The sequence below is a fragment of the Apteryx rowi genome, unplaced genomic scaffold (genome assembly GCF_003343035.1).
Source record: "Apteryx rowi isolate R43461 unplaced genomic scaffold, aptRow1 scaffold_131, whole genome shotgun sequence".
Classification (NCBI taxonomy): domain Eukaryota; kingdom Metazoa; phylum Chordata; class Aves; order Apterygiformes; family Apterygidae; genus Apteryx; species Apteryx rowi.
This window is the reverse complement of record NW_020447542.1, coordinates 1,196,273-1,209,325: the sequence shown is the minus strand read 5'-3', so window position 1 is coordinate 1,209,325 and position 13,053 is coordinate 1,196,273. Positions and strand designations below refer to the sequence as shown.

Genomic DNA, 13,053 nt, shown 5'->3' with positions numbered 1-13,053 from the left:
AGCGGCGCGCGGCCAGGCCGCCGGCTGCGGGCACGGGAGCAGCCTCCCCGCGGCGCGGCCACCAGCGGCGGCTGCCCGGCGGCCCATCCAGCCCGATTTGCCCCGGGCTGCCACCCGCTGAAGCCCGGATAGCTCCGTAACTAGCGGCGTCCGCTGCAGCAGCACGCTCGCAGCTTGCCGTCCTGTTGTGCGGCAGCTACAGTCCTGCTCTTGCTCTGCAGCCCTTCTAAAATAGGAGGCAGGATTTGAGGCCCCGAAATTCTGTCCCTGAAGTAGGGAGCACCTGCTTCCAGGCTGCCCGGGATAGCTGCTTGCAACTGGAAGATCCCAGACCGAGGACCTGCGTCCCTGTTATTTTTGGACCTTCGTGTAATGGTATGTCATTCTGCTCAAAACGTTTGGCTCCTGAAACACTCCTCCAAACAAGTGGCATATACCCCATACCTGGCTCCTTAGCCTACAGGCAGCTGGACGCTGGGCCCCAAAATTGCACCTCTCACCAATCCGAGATACAAAACAAGTGAAGTTGCTGCTATTTTACCTGCAAAAAAATGGATCATGCTACACCTCTGTCCAATATCATTGGAAACATACTGGCTACTTCTGTTCTGCTGAATTCTGGCATTTTTTTTCTTATACTGCAAATTGTGCTGGCAGATATGCACTCTAATACTTCAGAATCAGTAGCAATTCGCAGATCACCAAGGAATAAAAGCTGTCACAGTAGGGCTATAAATATTTCCAACAGGTGGGTCCTACTAGGTCCTGCTTTTTTTCTCATTCCAGACAGTGAAATTTGGATAGTTAAACAGTAGTGGCAGCTTTATTTCTTCACTCTTTGTCCAGTAGCATTCACTGATGAGAAATAAAATACGATTTAGAGATGGATTGTTAAGATGCAAGTCGGGAGATAAAGCCAGTGCTTTTTTCTTGTTTTCTGTCTCGATGCTGCTAGATCAGTCTGATTTTGTTTTCCTTGGCAATGCCGTAGTGGTTAAATGTGTCCTCTATTTAAATGGGGGATATCAGGTGAGAGGTGGCAAAATGCGTCTGGCTCAACCAGTAACCAGCTGCAGGATGTAAGGATTTTCTTTTTTCTTCTTAATGCAGAATAATTATGCTATGACACAATATAGTGTGCTTTTTTTTTTCTCCATTGGCTACATGCATTCTCTGAAGCTACAGAGACGCAGGCCACGTTTAGCAGAGTGCAAGTATTACGTCTAGGGTTTTGTTTGTTTGGTGTGGGTTTGTTTTTTTGTGTGTGTGCAGATGTACCAGAATGCATTGGGAATGGATTGTTTTGCTGCTCCAGAAACAGTGAAACCTATTCACTACTCCTTACAATGAAATTTAAGAAAACATGGTGAAAAATGGGTCCAGATACTGGTTCTGAGTTATACAGAATAATTGCAGCGGGATGTGTGAAGACCCAAAATGTAATACTGCAGGGGAAGCAGCTAATTTCTATTTCTACGAATTGGAGGGTTTGACTTAAAATTTTTTAGAATTGATAGAACCCAGATGCCAAATGAAGGTTTTTAGCATGCTTGTATGTTGGGATATGTTGAACTCCTGGGGATAATGATGGTTTTAGAATTATAAGCAGCTACTTTTGTCTATTTTTGTACATTTTGGAAAATGAGGTCAAATTAGCAAAACAAAGATAAATACATATTTTGCTCTAATGCTCCCCTACCTGCCACCCCACCACCACCATGGGTAGCAAAAAGTCTGCTGTGCTTTCTTTCAGAAGACAGCAAATGCTTTGTTTCTTATAGTATCATCCCACACAGGCTATAAATGGAACTAAACAATAATAATCTTACCATCATTGTAAGAGTTACCCATTTATCCAGCAGTACCCACACATATCTGCATATATCTTGTGTTAGAAGATTTCTGTGAAAAGGTTGAAATGCTGATTTACTTCTTTGTCGTTCTTTTCCCCCCTTATTGGAAAAAATGCTTTCTGGAGTACTAGCTGGGAAGTGCCTATCTAGTACATCTTCTCAGCCAGTAACTTCGGATCAGTTTTGTGCCTGAAATCAGGGTTAGAGGCCAGTGACAGAACAGAAATCATTACAAAACAAATTAGCAAAATCTCCAGTGTAAAAGTGAATGCTACATTCCAGTCCCTAAATGTGCTGTTAATCAGGAAGCAGGAGGAGCAAAGGCAATCATTTCTGGAGATATTTTTGTCTTTTATGATAGCAAAAAATTATCTCATGCTACCAATAAAACAGCTGGGATTTTTTTGTGTACTTAATATTTAGGACTAATAACTCAGACACTTTCAGAGATTAAAGCAGAACTACTACTTCCCTGCAAATGAACATTTATAGTACACAGAACAGGCAGCTGGCATGAAGGCCCTAGTCCTCTGCTAGATCTTAGGCACTTGATCCTGTATGCCACAAAATCAGGAGGTGCAGGAACCAAGCCCCAGACTGGGCATGTTTTTATAAAAACTTGTTTGTTTTTATCAGTATAGTTCAATGTCTCATATTAGTAAATCATCTCTGTTTTTTAGCTTGTCCAGGAGTTCAATACACAGGTAGCTCTGTACCGGGAGCTGGTCATTTCCATTGGGGATGTCTCAGTCACCTGTCCGTCTCTGCATGCTGAAATGCACAAGACTCGAACCCGAGGATGTGACATGGCCTATCAGGCTCATCAGAAGCTAGCAGCAATCTCTGGGTAGGAATTTCCATATGTCTAATTAAAACTGTACTCATGTGCACAGCTTTGCTAAATATTGAAGGTAAATTGAGGCAGCTTTGGGCAAAAGCATTAACCTGTCGTGTTTCTATTTTAGAGGGATGTATGACCACAAATTCTACAGAATATTCGTGTCCGTGTGATACTGTAATTTTGAGTCAAATCCTGTTACCTTTACCAAGATGGTATCTTACTGATTTCACTGGATGTAAGATGAACAGGATTTTACTCTGTATCACTAGGCAACATAAAAAGATCAAGGGAGAAGTCTTGCACTTCAAGGGTAAAATAGCAGTAGTTTTCTGCCGAATCCTGCAGTTTTAACGCAATGACCTACCATTGGGTGTATCACCTAAGTGAACAGTTAGAGACAACTAATTCAGCACAACCAGAGACTTAGCAAAATTTGAGGAAAAAGTACTTAATTGGGTGAGAATTACGTAGAGGGGAATACAAAAATAGACTGTGAAAACAAGTTTAAATTCTGCATGTTTTAAAATCTTTAATTGTGTTGAAACAAGGATCAAAGCCTTCCCAGCATTTCATTTTTGAATTTATTCTCCAGTGGACTTACATTACTGTATTACATTACATACTTTTCTTTCCATGGTGACAGAATGTATCATCACATACTTAAGACTGTGTCTCAGTACAAAATAAACCAGGATATCCTACAAAAAGTGAATTCATGCTGCCCGTACAGAGTCTATTTATTAGTGGGTTCTTCACAGTATAGTGATTAGGGCATTTGTATTAACACAAATATGTACCTCCTGAGCGTTTTTTCTCTGACCAGAGTTCATCAGAGCTTTTGGGGCCTGCCTTGTCCAACATAAGTTTTCTTCCAGTGGCACACAAATGGTTTGGTTTTGGCAGCTCTGCCAAATCCCCCTTGCAGTTCTTTCATCAGTTTACTTTATAGGAAATCCATAGAAATATAAGGGAAGACCATACTAACAAACTAAACAGAAAAAAACACTGGTTGGTCATTTTTTGTAGAACTGTCAACTTTTTCAGATACAATTTTGTGCAAAGATTCTTATGTTGATATTACAACCTCTGATTTGTTCCTCAAACAAAATACATGCTTTTAAAATTCTAAAGTCTGTGAGAAGTAAAAAAAATTCCAAAGATTTTTAACCAGTGTATGCTACCTTAACACTGCAGCATTGAGTATGTGCAAATAAAGAGATAAACAATAGTAAAATTGATTGATCCTGTGCATTTTCAGACTCAAAAAGAAAATAATACATCAAATAGCAGAACCAAACTTGGATTATTATTTTTTTTCAGAAAGGAAACCATAGATATGTGCTCCTTTAGAAATACAGAGTTTTTTTAAGTAATCATTTCACAGTTGGGAGTCTGTCATATACACAAAGATGTCCTGAAGGTTGTGCAGTTGCTATGAGATTGACATTTAGCTAATCTAAAACTGTTTTAAATAACTGTGATAATAATGTGATATCCATAACAACTGGTAGGTGTTAGAAACCCTCTGGAAATTGCTTGTTTAGTTTGACAGGCATTTTTCAAGATGTGCTTCACATGCTCACCCTCCTACAGCTGAGGAAAGCAATATGAGCCAACTTAACTTGTTCAGTGTATCTGTGATGAAAGATGGGAGATGGAGGTCCAGCAAGGATTCAGTGTAGAAAACAAACAGAAAGATAGGAGTAATAGACTTGGAAGTTCACTCTTTAATTCAGCTGGAATAGTGATGTAATGCATATGGCATAGGATCAGGAATGGGAAGATAATTTAGTAAGAAGAAAAAGTATCAGGAAGAAAAATATTTAGGGACAGGAATGGATTTAAATCATTTCCAGTTTTAAATGGTCAGGAGGGCAGTGTATCACTGAGAGTCAGCATATATGACAAAGACCCATTTAGTTCTTTGCTTTAGTTCAAAATGAGCAGCATTGCACTGTGTGAGCTTCTGGATAACGCAACCAATTCCATCTCACTTCTTCAAAAGCTTCTTAAAGGATAGCGATCCCTGCCTATTGCTTTCCCAGCCAGAGATAATAATAACAATTAGCTAACTATGTTACTAGACTATAAAATTTCATTACATATCATCATTCTATTAGTTAAGCTCATTAGTAATGTTCAGTTAGTCTCTAAGTGACCTGAGCTGTTGCAGGGACATTTGAGTTTCTTTCATGAAATTGGCATCGCTGAATCAGACAACATTATGTCCATTAATCTTGTTTGCGCTGGTGTCCTCCTTGGAAAATTAGCAGGCAACTTCCTTTTATGCTTCCTGTTTGAATACATGAGGATTTGAGCCTCCTGCACTACTCATCCAGGCGGCTAGAAAAGGCAGCTATTTCCCTTCATAACTCACTGGTTCTACCAGAGTAGGGAAGGTAACAGAGAGGAAAGGCACAAAGACTCAGACAGAAAGAAACAAGAACAGATTCACTGGCATTGGGAAAGGCACTTCTGTAAGAAAATTTGGGAATTGTGAGAAGGGAAACAGAGATGCTGAGACAGAGATAATGCATTAGGAGCCAAACAGGATAGAAGTCATGAGGAGAAAACTCTGATCATAGGAACATCACTTTTGGGATATTAAGTGGACATGAGAGTAGGACAGTGGTGTAATATGAACAAGAACAGAAGGCTCCAGTTGTAGCTACAAAAAAAGTATACACTGATAAGCCATCAAAAGGCAATCCAGATAGGGAAATGGAGGGAGTGAGAACCACCTTAGCTTTTAAAAACTAATGAGAGAAAGAAGAGCAAAGGAGAAAATGACAAAAAAGTAGCAAGGAAACATAAAACCTTAAGAAATCTTCACTGGATTAAACTATAAGACTCCATCTAGTCCAAATCTGACAGTAGCCAGTAGCAGAGATTTAGTAGAAAAGTATATAAAAAACAGGCTGTGCATAAAATGACGCCTTCCCTAGTATGCCTGCCACTTCCCAGCAATCAGTAGTTGAAGGGTTTCCTGAGCCAAAGGCTGCATATGAACCATTTGTATGCGACAGATCTGAGCTCTCATAGAAGATTTCAGGATTTGTCTGAGTATTAAGGTCTTTACTCAGAAAATACTGAGGATGAATAATGACATCTTTACACTGTCGTGTGTTTAAATCCTTACAATTCAATTTGAAAAACAGATTTAGTTTATTAAAAAGGAAAACTTAAAATTCTATCCCTAACTTAATAGGTCTTCATAGCTATTAGACCCTCTTCGTAACTTGCTCTGTTATGTATTTTTCTTGTAGAAACACATGAAATTTTATCAGATGCAGGCTTGACTTCTTTCCTCAAACCAACACTATCTTGGCTTTTAGGGAATAAAAATTAGAAATAAAAATATTTTAAATTGAAGTGTTCTAGTTCTAGCTGATGATCTATTCTTTCAGAGTTGGCATTTCAGGACCCCAGGTCAATTCCTGCTCACCATAGTTGTACAAAAAATTCTTAGTGATTTTAATGAGACTATCTTCTGAGTAAAGTGAACAAGGTTTGGTCCTTCCATTACATTTTCTACTGCACAAATGCAGCAGAAATTAAGTATCTCAGTGGAATTATGCTGCACCTTTGTAGACGTTAAGGTCAAACCTGGAGAGACTAAAGCAACAAGAAAAGGAGTCGGTGTGATTTTTTTCCAAAGGAAAACTAAAATAAAAGAAGAATACTTGGAACAAGAAGAAGAAGAAGAAGAAGAAGAAGAAGAAAGTGTCAGTCTGTTTTGGAAGAGGGTCTGCTTTATGGGATTGGTAAAGACTCTGACTATGTTATAGATCAGAAGTCATCAAATAGAGAGTCAGCTGTATAGGAGAAGTGCACTATTTTGAGGAGGTAAACAGAAAGAAAACTCAAAACTGTATTTTAAGATACAGGTCTGCACAATTGTGTACACACTTTGTCCCTTTCATATTCTCAAGCACTTGGTATGTATACATAATGCAAGTACTTCTGCAGGTACTTGGCACGCTGAAACTAGAACTGGCCATGTGTCTGTGATAGTCTGATGAATGTGTAGACAGAGGAGGCAAGGGGTGCAGGGCAATGTACATCTCCATGAGCCTAACTTTCAAATAGGTTGTCCTCTGTTGCTCAGACTGGTTTTGCAAAGTCCTGCACCTGGGGAGGAATAACCCCACGCACCAGTAGAGGCTGGGGACCAGCTGGCTGGGAATCAGCTTGACAGAAAAGGACCTGGGGGTCTTGGTGGCCACCACGTTGAACATGAGGCCACGATGCACCCTTGCGGCAAAGAAAGCCGAAAACACCCTAGACTGAATTAGGAAGTGTCACCAGCACATCAAGGGAGATGATCCTTCCCCCCTGCTCAGCCCTGGTGAGGCCACATTTGGAGTGCTGTGTCCCATTCAGGGCTTCCCAATATAGGAAAGACATGGACATGCTGGAGTGGGCCCAGTAAAGGGCCACTAAGATTATTAGGGGCTTGGAGCATCTATCATTTGAGGAGAGGCTGAAAGAGCTGGGACTCTTTAGCCTGGAGAAGAGAAGGCTCAGGGAGGATTTTGTTGATGTTTATAAATATCTGATGGGAGACTGTAAGGAAGATGGAGCCAGAGTCTTCTCAGTGACAGCACAAAAGGCAATGGGAACAAATTGAAATACAGGACATTCCATTTAAACATTAAAGAAAGAATGTTTTTTACTGTGATGGTGGTTGAACACTGGAACTTGTTGCCTGGAAAGGCTGTGGAACCTCCATCCTTGGAGATATCCAAAACTTGACTGGACATGGTCCTTAGGTGCCTTCCAAACTGTGACAATAGTCACCATTAATCTTTTTATCAGGAAAATTCCAAGATAAAGTTTCCTGATTTTGCATTGGGGTGCATCCATTACTTTTATAATACAATTGTTACACATGACTTTGATTGTTGTGGGGGACTCCCTGCTACAGGGGACGGAGGCATCTGTCTGTCGACCTGACCTCTTGTCTAGAGAGGTTTGTGGCCTGCCGGGGGCTCGTGTGAGAGATGTCATGCAAAGACTGCCTAGGCTTGTCCATTCTTCAGACTATTACCCACTGCTGCTCTTCCATGTGGGCGCCAATGACACCAAGGGCAAACTGGAGACCATCAAGCAGGATTTCAGAGCTCTGGGGATGGTGGTCAAGGGTCTGGGAGCCCAGGTCATCTTCTCCTCAATCCTGCCAGTGAGGGGGGTGGATGAGAGGAGGAGGAGACGGACTTTCCAGGTTAACGACTGGCTGCGCCGCTGGTGTTGGCAACAGGGTTTTGGTTTCTACGACCATGGGACCCTGTTTGAAGATCGACAACTTCTGGAGAGAGATGGGATCCACCTCACGAGGCGGGGCACGCGTGTCTTTGCCAACAGGTTGGCCAACCTGGTAAGGAGGGCTTTAAACTGGGAAAGATGGGGGAAGGGGAGAGTTATAGTGACAGGGTAGTTGGCAAAAGACTGCTCAAGTCAGGATGCCTCCAACAGGTGAATGCAGCCAGGGAAGTGCGCAGGGGATGTGGCTATGGAGGATCCTCTTTTACCCCTCCTGGGAAACCTGCATGCTCGATCACCTCCCTGAAATACCTGTACACCAACACACGCAGCTTGGGGAACAAACAGGAAGAACTAGAGATATGTGTGCGGTCGCAGGGCCATGATTTCATTGCCATTACAGAGACATGGTGGGATAGCTCGCATGACTGGAGTGCTGCCATGGATGGCTATGTGCTTTTTAGGAAAGACAGGCCAGGAAAGCGAGGTGGTGGAGTTGCTCTTTATGTGAGAGAGCAACTGGAATGTATGGAGCTGTGCCTAGGGGTGGATGAAGAGCGAGTCGAGAGCTTATGGGTAAGGATCAAAGGGCAGGCTAGCATGGGTGACACTGTTGTGGGTGTTTACTACAGGCCACCTGATCAGGATGAGGAAGTCGATGAGGCCTTCTACAGACAGCTGGAAGTAGCCTCACGATCCCAGGCCCTGGTTCTCATGGGGGACTTCAACCACCCTGATATCTGCTGGAAAGACAACACAGCTAGGCACAAGCAGTCCCGGAGGTTCCTGCAGAGCATTGGTGACAACTTCTTGACACAGGTGGTGGAGGAGCCAACAAGGAGAGGTGTGCTGCTGGACCTCGTACTTACAAACAAAGAAGGACTGGTGGAAGATGTGAAGGTCAGGGGCTGCCTTGGCTGCAGTGACCATGAGATGGTGGAGTTCAGGATCCTGCGAGGAGGCAGCAGGGCACCAAGTAGGATCGCAACCCTGGACTTSAGGAGAGCAAACTTTGGCCTCTTCAGGGACCTACTTGGAGTAATCCCACGGGTGAGGGCCCTAGAGGGAAGGAGTGTTCAAGAGAGCTGGTTAATATTCAAACATCACTTCCTCCAGGCTCAAGAGCGGTGCATCCCTCTGAGTAGGAAGTCAAGCAAAGGAGGCAGGAGACCTGCACGGATGAGCAAGGAGCTCCTGGCAAAACTCAACCAGAAGAAGGAAGTATACAGAAAGTGGAAAGGGGGACAGGCCACTTGGGAGGAATATAGGAACGTTGTCAGAGTATGCAGGGATGCGACGAGGAAGGCTAAGGCCTGTTTGGAATTAAATCTGGCTAGAGATGTCAAGGACAGCAAGAAGGGCTTCTTCAAATACATCAGCAGCAAGAGGAAGACTAGGGAAAATGTGGGCCCTTTGCTGAATGGGGTGGGTGCCCTGGTGACGAAGGATGCAGAGAAGGCAGAGTTACTGAATGCCTTCTTTGCTTCAGTCTGTACTGGTCAGGCCAGCCCTCAGGAACCCCAGATCCTGGAGGCAAGAGAGAAAGTCTGGAGGAAGGAAGACTTTCCCTTGGTTGAGGAGGAGTGGGTTAGAGATCATTTAAGCAAACTTGACACCCACAAATCCATGGGCCCTGATGGGATGCACCCACAAGTGCTGAGGGAGCTGGCAGATGTCATTGCTAAGCCACTCTCCATCATCTTTGAAAGGTCATGGAGGACAGGAGAGGTGCCTGAGGACTGGAAGAAAGCCAATGTCACCCCAGTCTTCAAAAAGGGCAAGAAGGAGAACCCAGGGAACTACAGGCCAGTCAGCCTCACCTCCATCCCTGGAAAGGTGATGGAGCAGCTCATCCTGGAGGCCATCTCCAAGCATGTGGAGGACAAGAAGGTGATCAGGAGTAGTCAGCATGGCTTCACCAAGGGGAAATCATGCCTAACCAATCTGATAGCCTTCTATGATGGAATGACTGGCTGGGTAGATGAGGGGAGAGCAGTGGATGTTGTCTACCTAGACCTCAGCAAGGCTTTTGACACTGTCTCCCATAACATCCTCATAGGGAAGCTCAGGAAGTGTGGSTTAGATGAGTGGACAGTGAGGTGGATTGAGAACTGGCTGAATGGCAGAGCTCAGAGAGTTGTGATCAGTGGCACAGAGTCTAGTTGGAGGCCTGTAGCTAGCGGTGTCCCCCAGGGGTCAGTACTGGGTCCAGTCTTGTTCAACTTCTTCATCAGTGACCTGGATGAAGGAACAGAGTGCACCCTCAGCAAGTTTGCTGACGATACAAAACTGGGAGGAGTGGCAGATACACCAGAGGGCTGTGCTGCCATTCAGAGAGACTTGGACAGGCTGGAGAGGTGGGCAGAGAGGAACCTCATGAAGTTCAACAAAGGGAAGTGCAGGGTCCTGCACCTTGGGAGGAATAACCCCATGCACCAGTACAGGTTGGGGGTTGACCTGCTGGAGAGCAGCTCTGAGGAGAAGGACCTGGGAGTGCTGGTGGACACCAAGTTAAGCATGAGGCAGCAATGTGCCCTCGTGGCCAAGAAGGCCAATGGTATCCTGGGCTGCATCAGGAAGAGTGTTGCCAGCAGGTGGAGGGAGGTGATTCTCCCCCTCTACTCAGCCCTGCTGAGGCCACATCTGGAGTACTGCGTCCAGTTCTGGGCTCCCCAGTACAAGAGGGATGTGGCACTACTGGAGCAAGTCCAGCGAAGGGCCACAAAGATGATTAGGGGACTGGAGCATCTCTCTTATGAGGAAAGRCTGAGAGAGCTKGGCCTGTTTAGCYTGGAGAAGAGAAGGCTGAGAGGAGATCTTATCAACGTGTACAAGTATATGAAGGGAGGGTGTCGAGAGGATGGGACCAGACTCTTTTCAGTGGTGCCAAGCGACAGGACACGAGGCAACGGGCACAAACTGAAACACAGATGCTTCCATCTGAACATGAGGAAAAACTTTTTCACTGTGAGGGTGACAGAGCACTGGGAGAGGTTGCCCAGAGAGGCGGTGGAGTCTCCTTCTCTGGAGATATTCAAAACGCGCCTGGATGCGATCCTGTGCAACGTGCTGTAGGTGACCCTGCTTGAGCAGGGGGGTTGGACTAGATGATCTCCAGAGGTCCCTTCCAACCTCAGCGATTCTGTGATTCTGTGATTCTGTGACTTCCCCTTAGTTCAAAAAAAGCTAGGGAGGTAGACCTAAAAATCACATTGTGATTGCATTCCAGTTTTTGTTGTAGTACGTAGAAGCACTGCCATAGCATTGCTTTAACTATGTGCTTCTAGTTCACTTCTACTATTCTTTTTTCTTCTGCAATCTATAGTAGATTTCTGATGTTTTCATTAAGCAAAAGAGGGTAACTTCTCAGACCTATGTAATATTAAATCAGTTGTGTTAAAAGACTGTTCACACCCAGTTATGGCTAAATTTTTATTAAAATTTTTATGAACTTCCTCCAGATTAAAGCATTTTAAAATGATTATCTGCTTTCTAAAGAGCACAAGCAAACAAAAAAAGTCTGCTGCAAAATTAAGGCACACATTAAGAGAATTAAGAGAAATTAAGAGAAAGAAGACTTCAGGCTTATAACTTAATGAGAGCTGCATTAAGACAAGCATAATAGAAACTGTCTTAACTGTTTAACTTAAGATGTTAAATAAAGTGCTCCTGGCAGGTGGTATAGCTTAGCAGAAACAAAACACAGCAACACTCAGTTCAACAGACAGGAATTTTTATAATCATGAATCAAAACAAGGTAATGCCAGCAGATAGAGCAACAAACTAGAGATCTCCCCAGGCTAGATATCAATCATGCAGCATTTATGGAGCTGTCCACCCTGCCCAGCTGTCTCTACAATCACTGCCGTTGTACTCCTTCTCTCACCTATGCCGGAGGTGGGGAGAGTAATGATAAAGTTAATCCTTTAAGTTCTGAATATGAGGCACTACCTCTGTATCCTACCTCAGTTACAGTTAGCATAGTTTTAACAGCCAACTGAAAAGCTGAAAATAAGGTAAGTATTTGCTTCACAGAGGCTGCACCATGATAACCAGAATGTGGCCTGTTGTGAGCATAATAAAATATTAAAAAATAATGTGATGATCAATATTCTAATTACATGATATATCAAGGACATAATGCTTCCTAAATTCATATGGTTTTTGCCAAGATTTTGTAGAAATTTTAAAACAGTAAGAGGACAACTCTGACCTTAAGGACCATATTAAGTAAGTACAAAATGTCTAGGTTGCCTGCTTCTGAAAACTGCGGGAAATAAAAAACTTGCCATTTGCACTCACAGGCATATACTACAAATCATCTCAGTAAGTAGTTCCATATAAGTTGGTGGGCCAGATCCCTCTATTCTTACAATTGTTGAATAGTACCTTACTCAGCATGTTGTCCTGATGACTTGACTGGGACTGTTCAGTATAAGAAAAGTCAGTGAGATCTTTGTCTCCATCCAAAGAAAAGCTTTCAAGATCTGGAGCAAGTTAATTACTGAGCATTTTCATCATATAAAGCCTCTTGCTTTCCCTCAACCATTATACTCACCTTCTGTAAACTTTTGCTGTAGTTCTTAAATGCTCATGTCTTTTTGTGACGGAAGCATATCAAGTTCTGTGGGCAAATTCCTTCCGTGTTTGTTCTGCTTTATTTGGATTATCTTCACTAATTTCTCAGTTTGAAATTACTCCAGACTTAATACTGTATATCAGAGACTGCACTTGTTCCAGTGGCTCAGATCACATGGGGATGTTTTGGAAGGTAAGCTCAGATGTGAATATACTGGGTGCTTACTCTCTGTGGACAAGCTAGTGCACAAGAAGTATAACAGCTTACTCCTCTCTCAAAAGGGTAACAGTCTGCACAGTTAGAGTTCTCACTTTTAAAAAATTTTCTCTAATTATACAACAAGTCCTGTGCATCTAGAATGATGGAAAGGGACACTAAAAAGCTAAATCAGTTTTGTACAGAACTGAGTTAAGATGGATTCTGTTGCTGAGAAGAAAATCTATTTACTAAATTTAAAGTTGCAAGTAGAAAAAGAAATCATTTAAGTCTGATGCCCCAATTTCTAATAAGAGAACTCA

The 13,053-nt window shown here is 43.1% G+C and overlaps 1 protein-coding gene across 1 annotated transcript in view; it reads left to right on the top strand.

The window, feature by feature from the left end:
• The first annotated feature begins 255 nt into the window (after positions 1–255).
• The window catches only part of RGS7BP (regulator of G protein signaling 7 binding protein), a 47,685-nt gene continuing 34,887 nt past the window's right edge, over positions 256–13,053 (top strand). Inside the window, exons 1-2 of the mRNA XM_026056439.1 lie at positions 256–375; positions 2,534–2,700. Coding sequence (XP_025912224.1) covers positions 373–375; positions 2,534–2,700 — 170 coding nt within the window. The 5' untranslated portion in view covers positions 256–372. The remainder of the gene's footprint in view (positions 376–2,533; positions 2,701–13,053) is intronic.